The 25,616-nt window shown below is 43.8% G+C and overlaps 1 protein-coding gene across 6 annotated transcripts in view; it reads right to left on the reverse strand.

Annotated features, from left to right (window-relative positions):
• Positions 1-25,616, reverse strand: part of FYN (FYN proto-oncogene, Src family tyrosine kinase) — a 205,532-nt gene that overhangs the window by 51,134 nt on the left and 128,782 nt on the right. For 5 of the 6 annotated variants that reach the window (XM_036248074.1, XM_036248079.1, XM_036248078.1 and 2 more), the window contains 2 exons: positions 7,505-7,762; positions 3,965-4,061 (listed from right to left, as the gene is read on the reverse strand). In XM_036248074.1, the coding sequence (XP_036103967.1) occupies positions 3,965-4,061; positions 7,505-7,751 (344 nt within the window). In that variant the 5' untranslated portion in view covers positions 7,752-7,762. Of the gene's footprint in view, positions 1-3,964; positions 4,062-7,504; positions 7,763-23,726; positions 23,910-25,616 lie in introns of all 6 variants that reach the window. The other variant, XM_036248076.1, reaches the window with a different exon arrangement.

Raw genomic sequence — 25,616 nt, forward strand, 5'->3', positions numbered from 1 at the left:
ATGTCCTCAGGTGAGGATAAAAATAAATAAATAAATAAATAAAAATAAATAAGTAAGTAAGTAAATGCTGGATTCTTTCTAAATTTGACACTGCCCTTCTTACTTCCAGAGAGCATATCCATAACAATTTTATTGAATGTTTAGGTGGGGCTCTAAAGGAGCATTTTTTCTTATCACGATGAAAAGAACTTGAAAAGAGTCACTACCCTAAGCAATGACCACTATTCCACTCTGTTTATTATATTTCGAAGAGCTGCTGTGTTTCTAGGTGGTATGAGAAAACAGGAAATGAAATAGGTGAATTTAAATATTTTACAACATGGATTGAAGTTTCATAATGTCCAAATATACTATACTGAGTACCTATAACAGGTCAACGAAGGACCCCCACCCAGCAGCTGTCCACCGGCTCTGGGCTTGCTCAGGCACACACATGGCTCACACTGCACTTTAAAACATAAAAGCCAGCCCTGTGGCCTCCCATTTCAGCCTCTAGTCAGGAAAAGGAGTGGGAGACATACAATGGGAGGTGTGGCAGCTGCCCCAGGGAGATAGAACTCCATCCCTCCCTCACTCAGCTGATGAGAGTCTGTGGGGAGAGGCTGGGGGAGGAGGAGGGATGCATGCCATCTGGTTCTGTATTACTGCTTTGTTTTTCCTTCATGATTTTGTTTTCCCTGTTATTACCCTTAACTTCAGGATATTGTCTTTGTTACAAAAACCTTATTCTCCGCTCCCCCCACCATAACATTTACATGGCATGTAGGATGAGGAATTCCACTGGCAATAAGAAAGAATATTAAAGGGAAAAAACCTTGTAATATTTTCTTCTAAGAGAACAGGGTCAGAGGCTTAAAGCCTTCTGTAAATATTAAAGGCAAATCACAAAATATAGATTGAGACAGATCAGATTTTCTTTGAATATTTCTCCAAAATTTCAGTTGGATGCCATTATAGATTCTTGCCACATTGACAAAGGAGGAAGTCATGACTTTGACTTTGGTAAAGACGGGCTTTGCAGGTGCCCTACAGCCTGGTGTGTGAGTCCACCTGAAGTGTGGAGAAAACCTGCAGAAGAGCTGGGTGTGGTACTTCCTGCCACTCCTTAGGTAGGAACTACCTTTAGTTCCTTAGTTCCTACCTCTCAGAAGTTGGTTAAGAATTCTAACTAACCTTGGCATTGAGGGAATATTACATGAAATGGGGAGGGAAGGTGGACTGTATTTTAGAATTCAAAGTCAGTCGACTCTGACAAGAAGCATTCATCTGAGAATCAAAGTAACAGTAAGGTGTCGGACATCAGAGAGATCAAAGGCAAATTTCCTCCTCCCACACCTCCCAGCCAGCTTTCACCGTCCTGTAACTTGAATGGCTCGGCCCCTCTGCTGGGAGCCTCTGGGCCTTCCCCAGACCAAACCTGACACGGTCCTTAGGACACATCCCTGCACATCACCCTTGGCTCTGCCACCTGCTAGCTCCTCTAGGCACCCAGGCAGCTCCCAAACCTGAGCCTCTGGCTCCTCGTGTGTCAGATGATGACTAGGACACACACCTCAGACAGTTGCTGTGGAGAATGAGAACATTTGCAACTTAGCACATGGCTGGCACACAAGGAGCCTTTAATAAATGGCAGCTGTTTACTATTTTTAAGAAAATTCCTGAGGCCTTTTGCCTCGGCAGGACGTGAACAGAAGACTGGACCCCAGTCCCCGCCACTTCCCATGAAAACCTCCGTGTGCACTGCACCTGGAAGTGGACATGATGAAGCTGGCGCCACAGCTTGGGGACATCTGTGCTGTGAGACGCGCAGTGGACTTTGAATCAGCTGTGCAAGAGAATGTCAGCGTTGACGGGCAAGCATGGCAAGAAGAGTCAGGTAGCTGTTTTATGGATTCTGATATCAAAGAACTTGAAGATCAGTTTGATGAAAAATCATAGATTTAGCCATAAAATGTAAACAGTATCTCAGAAAGATACTTGAAAATGTCCTAAAAATCATAAAAGCAAAACAAGAAATTCTGAAGCAGGAGCACCCTGTTGTACACCCACTAGACCTAAAATATGACCTCTCATGTGGAAAATTTGAAATGTAGAGAAGAAACAATAGCTGAGTTCAGTGAAGCCATGAAGGCAAATACTCAGGGAGGAAGATTTCTGGCAATGTGAAGGGGATTTGCCAAAGCAGGTGGTAGTGAGCATGGTGTACTGGAAGATCACCAGGTGAGCTTCTCTCTGTGGGTCTTATCTAAAGAGATTTGCTACAGGTGAACCTGAAGAGCTAGGCAGGTCAGCTCTTGAGAACTTGGCACTGAGAAGTGCTGACGAGGAGCCATCAACTTCAACAAAGGAGGGGAAAGGAAGTGGAAATCCATTCAGTTTATTTTCATCAACCACTTGTACATGAATGTTTGTAGCAGCAACCCAAATGCCTGTCAACAGAGGAATGGATAAATAAAATTCCTTCTTGTTTTGGGTGCTGATTGAAAAGGCATGTTCAGTCCATGAACATTCAGCAAACTATACACTTTAAAAAATTATGCACAACAGAACTTACTTTAACCATTTTTAAGTGTACAGTGAAGTGGCATTAAGCATGGTTTATTGTGCAACTGCCACCATGCATGCTTTCGATACAGGCACTTTAATGCATGCATTTAAATAAAAAGTAAAAAAAACCCAATCTATCCACACCCCTCTTACTGATAACAAAAATAATAATTAACCCCCCCAGAAATCCTGCCACCTGCAAACTCCTGACTCTAGGCTGGTTACTGCAGACACGCCTTCTGATGTCCAGAAGACTCACTGGACTCTCACGGCAGGAGTTCTGTTCTGGCTGCTGAAAGGCGGCACAATCTCAGCGTTTGGTTCTGAGCGATGGTGGCATCCCGGGGAAGGGGTGGACTTTCCAAGGAGGCAGTTTTCAGGGCCTAAGGGAATTCCCTGGTACAATGACCACACATCCTTCCTGGGACCTGCTGGCGTGAGTTGGGCCGTCTCTCTCCACCCTCACTCACACCCTTTGGGAAGCGAAGGGCCAAGCTTCAGGTCCTTCCACCATCATGAAATCCACTTTTCTCAGGGAGCAGAGGACAGAGCAACCAGACCTGGAGGCAGAGGAGAACTTCTCAGGGGGCCCTCAGCCCCCAAGTGGGACCCATGGGGAGCACTCATGGGAAAAGCTGGGGTGCAAGAAAGGCCTATCTTGCCGACGTGGGACACCACCGCTTTCTCCAGTGCCTGGAGCTTTCTGGAAGGCCCTCATCCATGTGCACTGCCTTAACTGATCCGATCCATATTTACTCTCCTAATGGAGGTGTTAAATGTAGTATTTGAATAGTGAGTGATTCTCACCCTTGAACTATCCCCATTGCCTGTTTATCTGTTGCTCCTACGGGCACATTAAAAATGCACGCATTGTAGCCACTCACATGTGGGCGAAATCAAAATCACTTTTCCTCCCATCTCACAAAGATTTCAGTCACTCGCAAATTTTCATTGTGGGGCAACGCCTCCTCCAGCTTCACCAAACTGGAATGTTGAGCAGTTTTGAAAACAGAAGGAACTTGTTGCCAGCCTTCAGCGAGGGCTCAGTGAGAGCAACGTGTGGACTGTGAAGACAATCTCCAGGCAGAGGGGGTGTGGAGAGTCAGGCCTCGTGCCAACCATCTGAGAACGTACATGTGCAGAGAGTGATGCGGGTGCTTTTCAACCTTTAAACCAAAACCAAAAGCATCGACTCGGCTACTATGGTTACCCTCCAAAAAGCCCCTTGCACAGACAGTGCCATAAAATATCGCACTGGTTCACCGACTCTTCGTTTCTCAAGTTAAATTGGTGTGAATTAATGAATTGAACAAGGGTTCTTTCAGCAGTTCAGATATCTGAAAAGGCGCAGGCTGGCAGCAAGAATGTTTTCACAGTCTGACAGACACATGTGCTTCCCCTCCCTCTCCAAACTTACGAGCTGTTCAGTATCTGAAATTTCTCTCCTTTGTGAAAACTCAGGTCATCTTCCGTCCGTGCTTCGTAATCATAAAGGGCCACAAACAGGGTCACTCCTGGCAAAGTGAATCAAAAAGGGGAGAGATAGTACACAAGAGGAAATTAATTCCAAGAAATTAACTCTTCGCTAAAACCTCATTCTCAAAATCTAAAGCTAATCAGCATGGACAACATGATGTGGCCGTGTAATTGATGCGTGAACCAGCGTCACAGGGCTGAATTTATGCCTTGGTCTTTGGAGGGGAAGCACTGTTTGATCCCTCTGGAGTCGAAGGACTTTTCTCTGTACGCTTTGGGATGGATCCTCGGGAAGGGGCAGCAGCAGTGCAAGGGCTCGGATTTGCAGAGTTCTGTAGCAATCAGACACCTTTTATCTGATGCTGAGGAGCCCACGTTAGGTTCTGGGTAAAATGCATCCCTCTTTCCCCTGGATCACAGTTACATAGGACGTAGTAGGAAACTCCTGCAGCCTGTAAGTGTTCACCTAATTAGAGGATGTCTTGCCCTTTGCATCTGCAATTGCTTTTGGGACTCCCACTCTCTGTCTCTTTCTATCTTGAAGTCACTCATCCTCAAACTGACTTGCAGTACTCGCTCTTCCTCATACCCACCCTATCTCTTCTCATCTGGTTGACTCCCCACATAGGCCATTCCTGTTTTGCAGAAGTTTGCTATTAACAGCAAAGACAATCCAGTTTCCCATTTGGCCTAGGATTTCCTCCACGTAGTAGGCAGAATTCTGAGACAACCTCAGTGATTCCCACCTCCTGGTATTCATGCCCTTGTGCAATCCCCCTCCCGTGAGTGTGGCTGAGCCTGGTGACCTTCTTCTAGCCAACAGAACATGGCAAAGTGATGGGATGTCCCTTAAGTGATTAGGCTTCAAATGACTGTGATTTCTGTCTTCCTTGCAGACTCATTCTATTGTCACTTTGGTTCAAACACTTTCAGGAGGCAAAATGCCATGCTGGAGAGGCCCACATGACAAAGACTGTGGGTGGCCTTTGGCCAACAGCCAAAGAAGAACTTAATCCTGCCAACGTCATGAGCTTGGCAGCATATCCTTCTCAGCTGGACGGTGAGATGACTATAGACCAGCCAACACACCTTGACTGCAGCCTGTGAGAGATTGAAATGCTGGACGCGGCGAAGTCATTCCTGGGTTCCTGGCCCACAGATAATAAAACGTGCATTGTTTTAAAGAAGCGGAGTTTTGTGGAGATGTACCATGTGACAATTGGTAAGTAATATAGCCCACTTCTCTGCTCTCTGGCTTCTCATTTTGATCTGCATACACTTTAAAGTGCCTGAGGTGACCTAAAGAACACCCGGTGGGGATTCTGCTCTTTACCAAGCTGCCATTTTGCAGAATAGATGGTTCCAAGGGAAAAGATGTGCCTGTGGGACTATTCAAGAACCAGCGAGGGTGGCGGGGCATCTCTTTCCACCCCATCCTGAGTGGGACTTTCCACAGGAGAGCTGGCGTTCAGAAGGTCTGACCCTGCAAAGCCAGGCTCATCTGGCAACTGTCCTCCTTCCTTTAGATTTCTTTAAAAGGTTAGACAAGAGACTGGCTAGAAACAAAAAAGTAGGAGCCTGTAAAGTTATGCCTATTCTTTATTCTCACTGATCACGCTGCTATCAGATTCCTTTCATCACATAATTTAGAAACAAACTCAAGCTGCACTGTGTGGAAGACAAGGCACATGAGGATGGACACTTCCACTCTCTCCCTCCATCAGCCAGCAAGTTCTCACTGGGTGTTTTTATCCTTTCGAGATGGAAGGGGGAGTCACAGGAGGTCACAGGAACACAGACACTGTTCCTGGCCTTAAAGCTCTGAAAGCGGCAGTGGGGAGAAATACATGCATGTGTAAGAAAGTCAAACAATGCAAGGCAGAAAGACCTGCCAATATTTTGGGGTATTGTGTCAACTTTCAGATTTATAAAGGACCAGATGGCCTCTTATACTAAGACTGTCCCTGATTACAGTATAGACCCACATGTTCAAGGCAAGTAGCCCTATGACTTTCTCTAGTGACTTCATGAATGACACCTGCAGACACAGGGATTCATGTCCAGCACTGATGAATGAATGAATAAGGTCAATGCCTGTGTCAGCAGAATTCAGAGTCTGGCTGGCAAAGTACTCAGTAAGCACAGGGAATATGTGCTGGGTGCAATGTTGGTTCCTTTTCTCTCCTGCATCCTCAAGAGACTTCCTGAGACAGACTGACAGCCTCTTTCCTTCCTCCTTCCATTCTAGATGCCTTTCAGAATGGCATGAAGGACAAGTAAGTGTACCTAGCATTCATTCACCCATGCAAGGCCTGCTTTAAAGGGAGACCTAGATTCACCATAACACAAGGACACAATTGCCCACAGCTCTGGCTTAGGTGCCCTGGACATAAGTACACTGCCCTGGTGTGTGTCGTGGGGCAAAACCCCCTACCAATATCTCGGTAACGCCAACTTCCCAGGTAAAAAGGCACAGTGGGTCCTTATATAACATATCAGCTCCCATATGGGCTGAGAGCACAATGACTGATGTATATTTCCTTAAACTTTTGTAGTGAACAAAGTGATTTTGGAACAAAAAATGTCAAATATCTAGTTGCCATGATTCACATACTGGGAGAAGATTTGGAAGACTAAGGATACATGAGAAACTTGCAAATGTTTCGGAAACCATATGTCTGAGGATGTATGCCAGATATTTTACAAAGTATTAGCTAAGTCAGCAAGTGCTCATGGCAGTAAAACATAGCCTGTGGTGGGAAAGAGAAACAAACAAACAAACAAAACAAAAAGAAAGAAAAATATCCAGTAAGGATACATACGATTTGATTTTAAAACACAAAAGATGCATGAAAATACTTAAGGGCTGATAAACTTAGTCACATGGAAGATAATGGGAAGGTCAGTGAGAAAATCAAAGATGACAAATGGCCAAAATATAATGCTGCCAAGTGACCCCACTGTCTGGGCAGTGACAGGCAGGCTGAAGATCAGGAAGATGAGGGAGAAGGGGTTACCCCTGGTTTTTAGCTGGGAAATAGGAGTGAAATATTATCTGGAAAACTCAAAATGTATGCTCTCAGATCCAGTCCCGGAGCTTCTGATTCAAAATCTCCGCAAGGGGGCTCAGGCGCCTGTGTTTTGAAAAAGCTGCCTAGTTATCCTGGCCAGCCAAGGTGGACAGCCGCCGGCCCCCAGTGTCTCAGGAGCGTTGTATCTCACGACCATGCAGAACTCTCACAGCGCAGCAATGTGGGGTCCCTGCATCACTGTCACCAGCATTCTGATGTATACATGAAGCTCTGGCTTTTTTTTTTATAGCCCCTTATGTGGTAGAAGACAGGTGGAAATGGATACAAAATGCAAATATTAAGTCCTCAGTTGAAAGGAGCTGGAGCACAAATGTTCAGTTCCCAAACAAACAAAGGGCAGCTAGCTGCTCCCTCTGTGCCACAAGCCCTCTGCTGCCACCGGGGCTTACCTGTCCCTCCTCTCGTCCGCAAGGTCCCAGTGTGAGATGAAGAGTTCACACCCCCAAAGACGGTGAGTCCTTGGCCTCCGGCTGCGTGGAAGTTGTTGTAGTTGGGGATGGAGGTCACGCCGAAGCTGGGGTAGTGCTGAGGAGTGGGGTCTGTGCCATAGCGGTACCCCGAGCTCTGGTTCAGGCTGCCATCCCTCTCCTCTGTCAGTTTTGTTGCTTCTTTATCCTTACATTGCACACAGCCCATTATCTAAACTCCTGTCGAAAACATAAAGGAGGCACATGAACTTGGATGCTCCTGAGTTGCCTGTTGCGTGACTACTAAAGAAGGCTCATTCGTGAGGCCTGCCCTTGGATACTTCAGCCTGTGGGGGCAGGAGGAAGAGCACTGGCTGGGGATGACGGTTAGAAGCAATCTCAATGCCCTTAACCTGACGATCACATTTGTTCCCCATATGCCCTGAGCCATGGGATCAACATGGAGTTGATGTTCACCATACAGCTATTTTCCTCAAATGAGGTCTGCACCCCTTAAAATTCTGTGATATCACACACTTGCCTGTAGACAGCCCAATAATACTTATGCTTTTAAAAAGTAACCTAAAAAATAATGTATGTTCTAGAAAACAAGTCTACACAGTATTAGAATCCCAACCTCTATCATGGCCAACGACATTTAAAGAGCAGGGTGGAGGGGTGTTGGAAAAGCCAGAATGTCTCACCATACGTCTTCACTCAGGGGTACCCATTCTTCAGGACTCATTTGGTAAAATTTAAGCAATAAGATACTGATAAGAATCAAAATGAAGAAACAGCTGCTGGATGAGAAATTAAATTGGCAGAAACCTAGAGGTCGAAATGTATGAGCGGGATGCCATGACAGCCTACCGTAACCAAATCATGGAAAGCTGCTCCTTAACTCCTCACATTCCCATTAGCTTCTGGCATCTTTCAAAAACACTTTAAAAAATCATTCCCATGTACTGGAGGCAGTGGTGGATGAAAAACTTGAGTCTTTGCCACCCCACTCCCGTCCAAAGCTCCTAATCTTAGTAAGTGGCACCACCGATGACCCAGTTGCTTGAGTCAGAATGCGGAGAAGCATCCTTATTTCCTTTTTCTTGTTTACTTCTCACTCTGCCTTTCTCACACTCTACTATCCAAACATGCCGAACTTCTCAGATCCTCAAAGGTTACATTTTTCTGCTCTCCTTCAGGCCTTGGAACACGGCCTTGAACACTCTTTCCCTCTCCTGACATGCAACACCTCCTTCACGTCCCAGTTAAGACACGGCTTCCTCTGAAAAGCCTTCTCTTATTCTTCACCTCCCCCAGGCTGGGGTGGTGATCTTTTAAAGTGCTCTCTTGGCATCCTGAATTCTTAAATATTGGCACCTGCTGCACCCTAAGAAGACATGGCCTGTCCACTTATTCCACTGCCCAGTTGGCTGTGAGTTCTAGGAAAGCAGGGCCCTGTCCACTTTTGTCATAGCTATATTGCCAGTGGTTGGCATGTAGTAGGTGCTCAATAAAGGGCAGTCAAATGAGTGAAGATTCTCTAGCTCACTGTTTCACCCTTCACTTCTCTCAGCATCAAGACCAACTGTTCTCCCAGTGACTTTTATCATAAGTTTGCCCTTCACTTTTGAATCCATTAGTATGTGTGAGAAGTGAAGATGATTCAGAAATATAAGGTGAATTGGTTAGATGACCTCACTATGGGCTAAAATACCCTGTCAAGCTGACAGCGGGGAGGTAGAACATGCAATGGATGTCCCTGGCAAAAATCTGCAAAGTGGCCCATTTGGGAACATAGAACCAAATAAAAAACACATGACATCACAGATAATTACATGTATCCACTGGGGAGGGCACAGCTGGTACAGGATGGGAATGGACTTGAGGCAGTGAAGGAGAATGAAAGAGCTAGTTTTCCTACAGTATCATGCAAACCACAGTGGGGAGTGCCACATCAGACATGGAGACTCTTGGGGACACTGTTCTGAGCACTACTTTTCCGCTGTTTCAGGGTCAAGGAAGCAATATCAGACTGTTCTCAAGTCCTCTTACATTACGTGTTTCAATAAATACTTATTGAATTGAATGTCAGTTCCTTAGAATGGAAATATTTGGAAATGAGCCACTTACTGCTTGAGCTGAGATCACCAAATCTGGAACACATTTACTCATAAATCATTTGAGATTAACTTACAGTATACTGTGTCCAACATGCTCTTCTAACTTACGGTAAATGAATGTGATTTTAACAAGTTTCCAAAAGGAAATGCAAAATATCTCTAAGGCATGATTTACTGAAGAAGTTTCATCATTTGTTATTGGTGTTGCTTCATAAGACTGAAAAATGTCTTGCTTACTTTATATTAACTCTTTCAGGATGGAAAATTACTCCAAGCTTCTACAAAGGACAGACAGAAGACACTTCTTGTCTGAGGTGCTTTTTCTCAGGGATTTTACTGATGTACTGTGTTTAGAAGATGTGAGACCTGAATCACAGAATAGTATCATTTACACCAGTGGTTCTCAGCCAGATTTCGCTCCTCTCACCATCTCACCAAGGGACACATCAGGCAATGCCTGTAGACATTTTTGGTTGTCATCCCTCGGAGATAAGAGAAACTACTGGCACCTAGCTGGTAGGGGCAAGGACGCTGCTGAACATCCCATAACAAACAGAACAGCCTCCAACAGCAAAGGGTTACCTGGCTCTAAATGTTAACAGTGTCAAGGTTGAGAAGTCCTGATTTATGGAGAGGAGAGAATTTATATCTATATTTTTGAAACGGTATAACAGCTAAAGTTTCCCTTACATGTATATGATTAACATGCAATCTAGAATGCCTTTCTTAGAAAAACAGGTATGCCAGATAAAAGAAGGCGATTTAAAAAACTGACATAAAATGCTCTGATTTTTCTCTGTAAGATTGTCACTGTGATAGAGAAAAGAATCTGAAATCGTCCTGGCCAGTGTGGCTCAATTGGTTGGAGTATTGTCCTGTACACCAAAGGGTGGTGGATTCAATTCCCCGTCAGGGCACATACCCAGGTTGTGGGTTTGATCCTTGGTTGGAGCATGTGTGGGAGGAAATATCAATTTCTCACATCAATGTTTCTCTCACACTCTCTCTCCCTTCCTCTCTCTAAAATCAGTAAAAACATATTCTCGAGTAAGGATTAAAAAAAAATCAATTAGAACTCTCTTTATAAACTACTCTTCCAACTCTAACAAAACAAACCCTACAATAGAACCCTGCTGAAAATACAAAAATAGGCCTCTACATCTAACCAAACTATGAAAAAAAATCTTTCAAAATATACTAAAAATGTACTGCCACTGTAATAAGTGAATAACATCTTGTATATAATTTTCTGAAATAGTGGAAGGAAATAAATAGTAAGTTCCTTGAAGACAGGAATTATTATTATTTTTCATTATTAAATCCCTAGTGTTCAGAATAGTGCCTGGTACACAGTAAGAACTCAATAATATTTGTTAAATATTTAAATGCAAACAAAACAAAATTCAATCCAAATCATTTTGGAGAAAACGACTCTCTTTCAATAGAAGGGATGGCTCCGTTACCACTTCGTGCGTTTGGAATGTTGATTATGGAATGTTTCTGCACAGATCTTGCTTGTTCCCTTCATTGACAAACATGAAGAAAGTGAAATAAATCAGTAAATGCAGGCTCAAGCCATTAAAAGTTAATCACAATGAAAATATTTGTATAAGAACTTGTGGTCTTCTTCCTCCCACTTGGAGTGGTCTGTCTAACCATTTCCTGATGGAAGGGTCAGAAGATGTGACTTCAGGCTCCTTGCCAGGAGCAAACTTCTCAGCATTTGAGTAAAAATGAGAACATTCTTGATTACGCAGTTTTGTGGTGGGGCTTTTGTGGCCCATGCTGTAGGCCCATCATGAACTAATGACTGATATACTTGCTCAAGATCTGTGGGGCATTGGGAAACTGAATCACGCCACGCTGAAAGTGGGGCCCTGGAGTTACTCTGATCAGTAAACCATATACCATGAATTCATAACCATCTTGCTCTGCATGGTGCTATGCCTACAAAAACTGATGAGTAAGCACCGTGACCAGTAGGATCCTGGGACTATGGTCAAGGTGTCTAGATTATAGCTACAAAGCTCCCTATTTGCCAGTCCTGCAAACTGAGGAGCTCTGTTTGTGTAATGCATGTAAAACCTGATTTACTTTGAATTTCTTGAGTTCAGTGGATCTTCTCATATGTACTAAGAGCATTAAGCAACTCCAGAAAGAGTTGCCAAAGACAGACTCCAAGGACTATCACACCTTGCTCCTGTGAGCATGGCAGACACCATCAATTGACCATAGCACTTTCTGGTACTATGCCATATGCAGCCCCTAAATCCACCTTCACATAACCCTCAAGTGATTGACTGAAGCCGACATAAAGGATGGGATCTCTCTGCTACTCTGGGCTAAGGCTGCTGACCCACAGTGAGTCTGGGTGACTATACATTCCCTCCTCTGATGCCAGAGACCATGGTCTGGTCTAGGAGCTGGCCATTAAACACAGATATGCTCATGTTTTCTCATATGCCAATCAATAAAGCGCCACCTGTATGTTCAGGGTATAATGTTGCAGGACTTTTGAGAAGATTCCAGGTGTGTGTGAGAGCCGGGACCAAAAATGGGAAAAGGCCATTGGCAGTCTTCTGCAAAAGCAAATTACTTTCCCTTGAGACACATAAACCTGCAGGCAGAGGAGGGGATGGTGGAGGAGGAAAGGTGAAACTGACAACAACAGCGAAGTTCAGCAGCGTAAGCACTTTGTCTCAGAAACCAGCCTGGGCGCGTGGAGAAGTAACAGCCCTTAGGCATCAGTCACCATCCTTGCTCCCGACAGCCCAGGCTTTGGAGAGTGACAGGAAAGCCACACTGACCTGTACTTTGGTGTGGCATGTTTCCTGGGGACCTAGAAACCAAACATGAGTAACTGGATGGGGACAACTGAAAAAAATATTAAAGCTGAACTGTAGATCTACTACACGGTTCCATCCACTTCTCTGTAAGAAAAGCAAAAACTGGCAGTTTAACAAGCAAAGGCTCTTTTTCAGTTAGCAGTAATAGCAGGAGGCAAGAGGATAATCAGATGTGACAGGGACACATCAGAAGTGACTTCCGGACAGAAGATTCATGGCAGAGGGCTCTTGATCCTTGTAAAACTAGAAACACCCACAAGAATCAATGTAAGATATTTTGCTACATTCTCACTGAAGAAAATGAACCCCTTGAAGCCTAGGGAAGGCTGGCCTTGGTTTCTCCCATGTAACCGTGGGACGCAGGATGCTTAGTGAAAGATGAGTGCCACATTGGTAGCAATGGTATTTGGGACACAGGACCTGTCACCCAAATTTCCTAACACTTTAATCCTTAATGATGATTTTCAATCCTCTCTGTAGGACACTGGGTCCTGACACCCCACAAGGAAGTGCAGGCAGGGCTACTTTCTGGGGATAGCCAGGACAGAAGGGCACGAGATGACTGGGGAGGCTGGACACAAAGCAGGATCCTGCTGTCTCACTTAATTGTCAGGGCAATACTAAGATGAAAGTATTCTTGTTTTCCTCACTTTACAATGGAGGAACAGAGAAGTTTGGGATTTTGCCCACAGCTCATTCAGGGGTGGAAATGGGATTTGATGCGAGACAGATTCCATGGTTAGCACATGAAACCTCTATCCTGGAGCTGCCTCCTGCACCCTGGAATCCAGGCCAGTCCATGCAAGGGTGTGGGCGTGAGGGTGGGAGAGACCTGTGGGGAAGGTCTTCTAGTTCTACAGAACCCAACTTCATGTGCATGACTAATGAAGGCCCTGATTTCAGGTCCTGGGCCTCACTCCCCCACATTCACACCCTGCTCCCCCAAGACTGGCTCTGTAGGGGTGCTGAGACCATGCCAGGTGTGGTGAGTCACAGCTTCCTTGGTAGAGTTTGGCATCTTAATGATTGTTTGAGCCAATGACAATGAAGCAGCCCTTAGCTTCCTGGTGTTTCCTAGACGTGGTGGGTATTTATCTATGTCATGAAAGATTCAGCATCAGTCTCCTTGGTATAAAAGTGAGCCTTCCTACTGCACTTAAAATGTGATTTGCTTCACAGGCAAAACTTTCTGCAACATATTACTTCATCAACTGAGCTATACATGAAATTCTGCCTCCAAGCACAAAATAACAGATTTCTACTCTCCATAGGGTCCTGTGAAAGCGAGTCCTCCCCTCCCCCCACACACAAGTGATCAGGCACTACATACATCTCTGAGGGGAGAAGACTGACGTAAAAGCAAAAATACATATGATGCCAGCACAGGCCACATGCAACAATGGGATAACAGAGCCTATTTAAAAAATCAACTCAAAGCTTTGCTTCAGAAATAAGAGATGGAGTTGGGCCCATGTGATCATTTATGCATAACTTGCACCGGCCCTCTGGACGGTGAGGAGGGTGGACCTTGTTCTATATCGCACAGCAAAGAAACTCAACTACTATGAATCACTTTAAGAAAAAGCCAATCCCTGGCACCTCGAATATTTTTTTGGCTTCCCCTCTCTGTTTTGTTTTGTTCAAAAGACCCCCAGGCTGAGAAGCAGCAGCTCACACCCCTGTAGCATGTTCTCCTTTCCCTTCTGTATCACCTTCCATTCCCCAATGCCCAGAGATTCAAAAGCACTTAATAAAAAAGGAATGGAAGCATTAAGACGCCAATGGTGAGATTTAACTTTGCAGTCAACAAAATGCTGGAACCATTCCCAAACCCAAATGGCCAAATGAGGGTTTAACACCAAAACGTGGAAAGGCTCCAAAAGGAGGGAGAAATGTTTTCTTCTTACGTTCATTTCATGTGGAGTGAAATGGTGGTAAAAATAGAGATGTTTTCAGTGTCTGTGCCAAAGGTTCAGAAAGATTTAGAGCACAGATTGAAAAGTTTGTCAGACCTTCCTCCGCTCCTTTTTGGATCACATCGAAATTCTTTGTGGTTAGTACTTTAAAATTTTATCTCATTTTATTTTTACTGAGATATAATTCACACACCATAAGATTCACCCTCTTAAAGTGTACAGTTCAGTGCTTTTAAATATATTTACAAAGGAAACCATTACTACTATCTAATTCCAGAACATTTTCATTACCCCCAAAAGAAACATGTATTCATTAAGCAATTACTCCCCATTCCCTTCTCACCCCAGCCCCTGCCAACCACTAATCTACTTTCTGTCTCCATGGATTTGCCTATTCTAGACATTTCATATAAATAGAATCATACAATATGTGGCTTCTGGTGACTGGCTTCTTTTACTTGGCATAATGTTTTCAAGGCTCATTCATTTTGTAGTACAATTAGTACTTCATTGTTTCTTTTTTTTCTCTTTTCTTTATTGATTTTTAGAAAAAGAGGAAGGGAGAGGGGGAGAGAGATAGAAACATCGATGAGAGAGAACATCAATTGGCGGCCTCCTGCATGCCCCCACTGGGATCGAGCCCACAACCTGGGCATGTACCCTGACGGGGAATCGAACTGGTGACCTCTTGGTACATGGGTCGATGCTCAACCACTGAGCCATACGGGTCGGGCAGTACTTCATTACTTTTTATGGCTGAAAGTATTCCATTGCATGGATATACCACTTGTTTGCCATTTATCAGTTGTTTCCACTTTTTGGCTATTATGCATCGTGGAACATTCATGTATGAACTTTTGTGTGGACATATACTTTCAATTTTCTTGGTTTACTATTTTAATATGTAAGGAATTTATATAGATCAGAAAAAACCCTAAGATTAGGTAAATGGAATATCACGCGGATTGACAATTCAAAGAAAGACAAAACCACCTGTGACACATATAGGAAAATATTACTTTCAGTAGTAAAGACAAACATTTTAGATTAGTGAGATACTTTCACCTTTAAATGAATACAATTTTAAAAAGAAGTCTGCCCAATAGTGATGCAGTTTCCTTTAAATGAATATTTTCATACGCTGATGATAGAAGACTGGAATAACTATATAATGTTTCCATAAACCAATTTGGCAATTTTATTTTAAAAAATCAACAAAAAAACTTTGCCCTGGCTGGGCAGCTCAGTTGGTGGGAACATTTTTCCCTATAAAAAGTTGCAGGTTGGATTCCCAGTCAGGGCACATACTTAGGTTACAGGTTCAATCCCAGGTTGGGGAGTGTGTGGGAGGTAACCAATTGCTGTTTCTCTTTCTCCCCCTTCCTCCCTCTATAAAAATCAATAAAAATATATCCTTGGGCGAGGATTAAAACAAATAAAAACCAAAACCACAACAACAACAACAAAAAAAAACGAAGAAAAGACATATGAAGAGGTTCTATGAGTGTTACTTACAATCTATATTGTAATTAAAAAACTTGCTAATTGCTTTAACAAGAAGGCAATGGCCAAGTAAATTGTAAGGCATGCCCATAATATAAAATTAAACAGAAACTAAAACTATGTTTACAGAAAATTGTTAGTGATAGGGAAAAACGCTCATGTTATGGTAAGAAGGATCATATGACTGAGACTATATAACTAGAAAGTTGTTTGGAAAGAAAGATACTGAGATGCTTGCTGGTAGTGTACAGCTGATAACACTATGGGTGACCGTTTTTTCTTCATTCTGTTTCTTCATTTCTCAGATTTTCTATACTGAGAATGTATCATTTTAATAACAAAAATAAATCATCATTTTAAATAAGAAAGTCCTCTTTAATCTTATGAATTACTGATTTAACCTGTATCTAAGTTGATAGCGACCACACATGGGTGAAGTAGGCCTCATGAACTTAAAAGTGAAGAGAGGGAGAGTGACTGATTCCGAAGCCTGTTAAGAGGCAACCTCGCCCTGGCCGGTTTGGCTCAGCGGTTAGAGTGTCGGCCTGCGGTCCAGAGAGACCCAGGTTCGGTTCCCGCTAAGGGCACGTACTTTGGTTGCAGTTTGTCCCCGGCCCTGGTTGGGTTGTGTGGGTAGCAGCCACTCGATGTGTCCCTTTCATGTCGATGTTTCTCTCTCTCTCTCTCTACCTCCCACTCTACCTGAACAACAACAAAAAAAAGAGGCAACCTCTCCTCTGGAAGGTAAGACAAGTGGCAGTACCAAAGGACGGAGAGACTTCTGAGTGTGTTTATAACATCTGTGCTGGGTAGTGGGCAGTGAGGGAGCACTGCCGGGAGTGGGGGTGTTGATGCACATAAATGAACAGCCCCAGAAATCTAATTAAGGACATAGATTAAGCAAAGCCAGATAAACAATCAACTCACAAGATCGTGTTGGTGGCAAGTGGCACAGAATCTGGGATTACAGAACCAGGTGTGGGGTGGCTGGATTAGTGGGTTTTTGAGAACCTTCATGCCCCAAACGCCTACATACCTGGGGAAACTCAGTAAACTCAGAATGACAGTACTAGTTCAAGTCCCACGGACCCTAATCAAGGTGCTCTGGTTACTGAGGTATCTGCAGGACCGCTCGGTGGGCAAGGGCCTGAAGACTTCCCATTAGCATGGCTCTAAAAGGTGGGAAGGATGAAGCAAAGTACTGTTCTTTGGTTGCCTGTTGGTGGCAGAGAAAAGGAGACTTTACTTAGGGCATGAGGCAGAAAATTCTGTATTTTCCTCTTGTTGCTTTCATCCTTTCTTTTTGGGATAGTCAGAGTGGCATTTTGATGATTTGACTTTTGACTCTGACTAGAATTTCCCAGTCTCTAGAATTTGGGGCAACCCAAGTAAGGCATAGAATAATACCAACACTGGTTTATGCGACCTGAAATTTTTCAGAAACATAAAAGACCCAACCAAGATGTTTCTTTCTAATGTTGGTATTCAGTCAGTTATCTTTCCTTGGCCCTGTTCTATAAAAACAATCAGTAGAAAACAAAAATGAAAACAAAAATGTGGGCTTATTCATGAACTAGCAAAGAGAAACAGGATCGTCAGCGTCACATCTGGGCCACAGTGGCAGAGACTGGCTTTCTGGGCTGAACTGGCTGAGGGCCCAAGGGTCAGGGTGTCACCTGGCAGAGCCACAAGAAAACACATTAGCACAAAGCAGCTGTTTGAATAGGCGTCATCAACGCCCCCTCCCCGCCAATGCTGAGAATGAAAGCCAAGGAGGTTCATTCTCCAATGTTGAACAAAAACCCTCTCTGCCAATCTTTCCAGTCTCCATAGAGGTTCCTTGCCAGATGATTCTGTAAATGTGGCCTCTTCCTTTCAAAAAACAGTGAATTCTTTTTCTCTTTAATTCACCAGTTCCAGTTAAGAAGATTCATTCCTTTAAAGAAACAGAATGGACTTTGAATAGGAAATGTTATTTTTCTTCTTTTTGCCCTCGAGCTCGTGTGTGTGTGTGTGTGTGTGTGTGTGTGTGTGTGTGTGTGTCCTCCATGTCTCCCCTTTCCACTGATCACTTATCTGGTTATGCAGTAAGAGCCCATCAAAATCTACTACCCTGGGAATTTGGTGGCAGGGCCACTTGCATTGTGTTTTTGGAACTGAGGCTGGTGTCTTTCCTTCCAAGAATGACACAAAGCCCAGTCCCTACTCCTCTGGATCTTTATGTTGGCACTTCATCAAGTGCAAGGAATCAGTAACACCAGGAGCCATAAGTTTTGCATCCCTTGTAGTGGTTTAGAATTTCAAAGCTTCTCAGCAGCTGTTTTGGTGTGAATGCCCATAAAGCAGGCTGTCAGAAAACATACCCCTCTCTAATTCCACCTCTACTGGGACAAGGAACAACAGTGATGGTGATGATGGAAATAAGGGGAGCAGAGAGGTAAACTGACTCTGGCCAGCTACCTCCTACCACTTCCTCACTTAAAGGAAACGAAGACTGTCTCTGCCTTCCCTTGAGTTTACTCTCCTCACCCCAGTGAGGCCAGGCTGGTTGGCTGCGTGGTAGTTGCTTCAGCGAGGCTTCCACAAGAGGTCTTCACTCGTGGCTGCAAGCTGAGTGCCAGCAGAGAGGCCAGAAAATCAAAGGAGGGGATAATAAGTAAGAAGAAGGGGACCTGAAACCCACTGAAGGCAGCGATGCAAATACAGTATTTGGAATGTCAAATTGTGGCCACTTTCTGTGGGAGGAGCATGTGTCACATGGGCTAGATCATTTGTTGATGACCTACTTGGCACCTGATAGAAATCCAGTTAGGTTTCTGTTAACAAATCCAAAAAGGAAAGACTAATTTATATACCAGTATACATTTTTTAAACATGTTTGCTTATAAAATTTATGGTAAAGAAATTTAGTAGTGACTTCTTCCTTGGAATATCAATGAGGCAGAGTATGATTTCTTTTTTAGAGTATTGTATTACAGAGTAACTAAACTTGAAGTTATTTCCTTAAAAATGACAGAACAGAAGTTTATCTTCTCCTTTCCTGAGAGCTTGCAGAATTCTGGTCCTGGGCATAAAGGAACACAGCCTTGCAACCTTGAAGCCCAATTCTACATCACTGAAAATAAGGAGTAGTAGGAGGATGAAGGAGGTGAAGGGTGTAGCAGTTTGCTGTCTCACCAAATCCACCACACTTCTTTCATAGTAACAGTTTCAACAAAGCCTATCTATAGCTATATAGCTGAAGACTTCATTTTTCAGACTCCTTTGCAGCTAGGTGTGGCCACGTCACAAAATTCCAGCTAACTGGTTGTAAGCAGATGTGATATATTCATCCTTTGCATCCTTCCAAAGGGAGTGCGTTGCACTCCATTCTCCTTCCCATTTCTTATGAACAAAAGTGGATGTGGTGCTTGTGAACTGGCTACAACCAGACAGAGGATGGCAACCTAAAAGGGAATGGCAGAGCTGTGGGACAGAAGGGACATGGGCCCTGGATGGCCTTGTGAAGCACCACTGCTCATTCACCCTAAAGCTCTGATCTCAAACCCTAACATGAGAGAGGCATGAACATTTATTTTGTGTGAACCACTGTTTGGGGGGGGTGTCTTTTGATTATAACAGGTAGCCTGTACCCCAACACAAGAAGGAAGTAAACCTAACACAGAGGTCAAAGGGTAGCTCTGTTGGTCACTTGTTTTTTCCCCAGGCCTATAAGAGGCATCTGACCTCCTTTGATACTGACAGTTAACCTTGGATTAAGGCAGGTTAGTAGGATAACAACAATAATGAATTGTAACAATTCCTACCTTTTATTGAGAACTTATTTTCTGCTTGGCACTTCACATATGGTATTTCATTTAATCCCCAGAACAACCTTAAAAGGGTATTTCACAGTCAAGAAACCTTGGACTCACAGAATTTAAATAACTTGCTCAGGGATACCCAGTCACTGGAACCTGGATCCAAGTTTATGTCTAACATAATCACATCTTCTTCTGACTACCACATGATCCCTTTTGAGAAGCATGCTCTGCTCCCAGCCATCATCTTTGCTCCTTTTGCAAAAGCCTCATTGCAACGGGGTTCTAGTTCTCTCTGGCTCTTCCCTAGGCTTGCTAGATACAGCTGTTCCCCTCCTGAAGTGCTGGAAACGAGGAAGTAAAAAAGAAAACAATAATAAGAACAAAGACGCCCCCACCATAAAAGTTACTCAGAAATCACCATAGTAACAAATCACCAGTTTTCAACTGTTTAATTTCCCCTGCATTCTTATTCCTCACACATATCCTTTTATTTACATTCAGCCTTTCTTCAGCAAACATATTTTGATCCTCTCTATGTGACAGGCACCGTGCAAAGGGCTGTGGATAGAAAGTCAAGTAAACAAGGCCCCTGCCCTTTGGCTTATACATACTTAGGAGGAAGACGGATGAGTCAATCAGTGGACTTGGGTTGGGAAGGGAGTGCAGAGGAAGCCCAAATCCATCCAGGTCAGCAACTGTGAAGGTGACTGGACAGTGGCCCAGGCAAGGAGAGGGTGAGAGAGCACATGTGAGAGCACAGAGGTGTGGTACAGCATGGTTCCACATGGCTCGTTTGATTTGTTTCCGTATGTACGGAGCACTGAAACATGTGCCAGGCATATTGTGAAGCTCTGGGCTTGGAGAGTGAAGGAGACAGGCTCCTGCTGAAAAGGAGCTTATAGCTTAATGGAATGGATATGTACAGCTGGGAAGGTGGTTGGAAATACAGCCAGATCGTAAACAAGTATGTGCCTGTTCTGCTGAGCGCTCACTATGGTGCCTGACGCTTTGCTATGTGCAATCAGCAAAATATCTCCTTCGACCCATCAACAGCCTTGAGAACTAGGTATTGCTATTATTGGCATTATTTTACAGATGAGGGAAGTAAGTGTAGGGAGGTCAAGTTACTTGACTAAAGCTCACAGCTAGGCTGGCTGGATTTTAACCCAGACCTGGCTGAATCTAAGATATATACTCTTAACCATGTGCTCATAGGCTAAAGCATTTGTACATTATCCAGCTGACACTTATTCAGTATTAAGTGGGAGCGAATATAAGTCTTGAGAGGCACATACTGAAATCAGAAGAGAAAAGAGAAGCATGGAAAGCCAGACATGGAGGCAAAAAGTGGGAAGAGAATGCATGCAGGTGGACAGAGAGGCATCAGAGTAAGATGTGACTTACTCAGCTGGACAAACAACTCTATCCATTCTAGCTACATGGCTATGCATAATTCATACCTCATAAATCATCCGCAACTGCAGGAAAGCTGTAGCTTTTGTTGCCTTTGAGCATAAAGATCTGAAACCATATTGCTGCAGAGGGGGCTTATGGGACTATGTAAGTTACATTTTCTGAGAGTCTTGTCACAAAAAGAAGCCCAAGATCTTTTGGGGCTGGTAGGAGTGGAAAATAAAGGCTTGTGTGCAGCTGTGTAGCTAGCAGCTTAAACACGACAAGGACAAACAGCATAAATAGATACTGCAATGCAGGACATTTGGAGAGAGACAATTGCCCACTAAAAAGGGCATTTGACAACTAAGATCCAACAATGGACTGATGTCCTCTGATGTCCACAAGAGGAGCCTGAAGAAGGGGCTCGAGTGAGAGGTGCAGGTAAGGGTAAGGTAAACATGGGCCCACCACCCTCCCCCTCCAACTGTGGAGTGTTTACTCCATCAAGTCAAACAGGAATGTATTTATCATGACGCAGAAGTGGTAGTTACACCTGTTTTGCATGAAGTATATAATATTAACACATTCTTTGGGCTAATGTCAGAATATGGCTCACATTTTAGCCACAGCAGCCCTGCTCACATTCACAGGCTTCCCACAGTCAGAGGACGGAAACTCCTGCTCATCTACCAGCAACAGTCATCAACCAGCAGCTCTGAGCAGAAGCAATTTGTCCCAGCACTGAACAGAACCGGCTTGTCCCCAGTGTTTATGCTGAGCTCCAGGTAACAAGGACCCAAATGTGGCTTCACACTCTGCCCCAGTTCTGGTTGAATACAACCTAAGCTGACTCAGGGAGGAACAATGGTACATACTTGGAATAAGCCCAGGCAACAGCTCCGCCATAATTCTTTTTGACAAAGGCTGACCTGACATGCTGATTATCAGCTCAGGTGAAAAAAAATGGTCCTTTGTATAGCCAGCCTACACAGCCGTGGTTTCTACCAGGTTTCATTTTTAGTCTGGACACATTTTCCCTGAATGCACTCCTTTCTAAACCCCCTCTTCATTCCCTAGCCATCTTGCTTCCCTCTTAGGTTACACTGCTAAAATTAAAATGAAACTAAATAGATTAGTGAATCTATTTATCTGTTATAGAACAAATTGAGTATACCAATTCTTGCCTTTCCAAACCTACTAAGATGTTTATTAACTTTGTCTTTATTAAGCATACCTCCACTGTTTTAAATCTGTTTCTTTAAATCTGTTGAACATGCTTGCTGGTTAATCTTCCCTTCCATTCTTCTTATTACTTCTTTTGTGCCTCAAACATTTGACTCTTCTTCAGCTTAAAAAATGGCTTAAATAAAATTCTCCTTTTTGCTTTTGGTTGTGGTTCCTCATTGCAAAACAAACAAATTTTATCACCTTTTGTTTGGTACTGGAGCATTCTCGTTTAGGCCAGGTGACAAAACTGTCAATCATTTTCAAACAAGACCAAACCAAACCAAACCAAACCTACCCCAAACCCTCCCTTTGTTTCTATAATTCCAATATAGACAAGTGATATTATTGGCAGAAATTTTAATTCGCCAATACTAAGTATAATTAAGTCCTAGTTTAACATCATGAATAGGTTCTTGGAACTGTGGCAAAACTATGTATAATGAAACAAATTTTACTGTAGGCTAGTCGAGATAAACAAGAGTTAAGTTCCTACATCTCATCAATGTTATAATGAAAGGATGTTATTTAAGGATTTGCTGTACTGAAGAGAATGTGGAACACAATTCACATATACTGCTGGTGGGATGTAAACTGGTACAACTAATTTGGAAAAGCAATTTTATGTTATTTAACAAAGATGAAGATGCATCTGTCTTATGAGTAATAATTCCACTCCTAGGCACATACCCTAAAGAAACATGCCTACATTAACCAAGGGGCTTGCACACCCTGCAGGTCTGGGAGAGGCCCAGGAATCTGCATTTTAATAGCTCCATCAGCAATGTGGGGCCCACTCTACTGCAAGGGTCTGGGATTGAAGGCTTACAATATCAACGCGAATCTGCCTTTGGAGCTGGTTTCCAGGCCTGCGACTGTAGCCAGAGGAAAGCTCGCGGAGGAGGGGTGCTGGGGAAAGGCACATGGTTGTGTGACTGTCCTCGGGGCTCTGATCCCTGGACAAAGACAGCTCGTCTGAGGATCTGGGAAATTCACTGTTGTTTCCTCCTCTTCCTTCTCTGTCACCCCCGGCTGCCTGGGCGAGGTTTGGCTTGTGTGCTCCTCTCCCAAACTCCACCTCATCTTGAAGTCACACCATCTTCATCATCCTCACCTTGAACACAAAGCTCGGCCCACCAGGGTGCTGCTCTGAATGGAGTGCTCCCTGCCAGGAACAGGAGACACCTGGGTGAGGCTTCAGAGAGGAGCTGGAAGGTGAGCCTGGGAAGACCCACAGTTCCTCAGCACACAGGTGGCGTGCCTTCTCTGTGCACGCCTTTCCGTGGGCATCTGTGTGCTTCTGGTTGAGCCCAACACAAGCACAGCTCCTGGTGCAACCTGGCCTTTAATAAATACTTTCAAAAGACAATGACCAGGAAGTGAGAAAGTGAACCAACCTCTTTTAAAGAAGTGAAGAGAACGCTCTGCTTTGGTGTGTGAAGCTTCTCTCTACCTTCCTTTGGCTCTGTCTGCTCTCCTTCAGGAAGTTGTGTAAGGGTGACTCTCTGTCACCCTCACTTCCATGAATTTCTCCTCTTGATGTCAGGAAGGGCTTCCGCTGTCCCCCCTCTCCCCCATCTCTAAGTGAACAAATGGGGAAAGTGCAAGGATTGGTCAGACGGCTTCCCTCTGTCTGTCCATTCCAACAATCTTCCTATTTTGAAACTGAAATACCCCCAGGGCAAAGGGCTGATTATCTGTAGCTATTGTTCTTTTAGGTTTAAAAACATTTTCACAGTGTCAAAAGCTCTACCAATTATACTGAGCCCCTGAAACCTGCTCTGTTATTTAGCATCAGTCATGTACTGAGGGTGGAGGCAATTTTCTAGTTTAAATTATTAACTCATACCAATGCGGGGTTTTGCAAAGTGCACATGTGTGGGAGACGATGTTATGTTGGGAGGAAATCAAGAGGACGGTATGATGTAAATACACATGGAGTTCGGGCTGGGTTGCAGGGAGGGCACAGAGCCCTTCTGTGCATCCCAAGCCCTGCCGGGTTCTGTCTCTTACCTGGGGCTGCTGTGGTCCCCACTGGAGCTGCCTGCCACTTGCCCAGACGACTGTCTCAAGAGAGGCCTCAGCCAGGCAGTTCATTATTTGGGCATATGGGCAGAGACAAAAGTGATATTCCTTTAACGGTTTCAATTCCACTTGTTCAGTTCTGAGATTGGTTTCCTTTCATTTCTCTCCTCTTCTCGTCCTCTCTCATTGCCTCAGAGTGTCAGAATGGCAGAAGCCATGATCTAGGTGAAGGGTTTACATTTCATGTAGGTGGCTAAACTTACTCTGGTTTCTTTCCTGTTAAATGTGGATTATGATAATTTTTATAAGAACAGCCACATTCTAATATTAACTACTAACAGGAAGTTACTGATACCTGACCGTCTTTGACCTAAAACAGGGATACATCCATTTCATATGGTTCAAATTAGTAGACAGCATCTAGACCATTATAGTAGGTGCTCAATAAACCACAGGTTTAACAGACATGCATGTGTGAGGACAGAAGGCATTCTGGAGCCTGAGGGTTCTCTTGTGGCCACGACTGGCTTTTCTATCCCAAGCACAGATGACATCTGCTGACTTCCTGGCTGCCCGGAGACAGCCAGTCTACCATCACTGGCGTCCAGCCATACCACCAAACTGATTACCTTGGATTAAGAATAATATTTAGCAAGTTTAACTGAGAAGACAGTAAAATGAATTATTCTGATAAAAATTAAGAGAAAATAAAAAAGGAAATGAAGAGGAGAGAAAGCTGAATTCCTGCCTAACCTTTATTTGGTTTCAACTACAGAAAGAATCCACCGCCTAGAATTTTCAAAAGGAGCCATAAAAGTTGTATCATTCACATGCTTTTAAATGTATTAGTTAGAAGGTGAGGGGTGGAGGGCTTGCTTATCTTTTAGAGAGTAAAGGAGATTTTTTGTTGTTGTTTTTTCTTTAGGGAGGGAAAGAGGGAGGGAGGGAAGGGAAAGAGTAACGGAAGTTTTAGTATAACTCTTAGGTTAAAAAACTGAGCCTGAATCATACCATCAAAGAGTCAATTTCAGGGCACTCCAATCAGGCAGCACTTTTCCATGTAACATGCTCATTTCACCTAAATAGTAATGTTCAAGTACAGACTTTTCTGAAGTCCTACTCTGACCACTGAGAACACAGAGAAGAGTGCACAGATCTCAGAACAGAGGGGTCATATTTAGCTCCACTGCTTCCTCAAATACACAAAGAGAACACTCTGAAAGCCCTGGCGTTTTCAGCGAGTCCTCTTGGCCTGGTATGAT

The sequence above is a fragment of the Molossus molossus genome, unplaced genomic scaffold (assembly GCF_014108415.1).
Source record: "Molossus molossus isolate mMolMol1 unplaced genomic scaffold, mMolMol1.p scaffold_m16_p_8, whole genome shotgun sequence".
Classification (NCBI taxonomy): domain Eukaryota; kingdom Metazoa; phylum Chordata; class Mammalia; order Chiroptera; family Molossidae; genus Molossus; species Molossus molossus.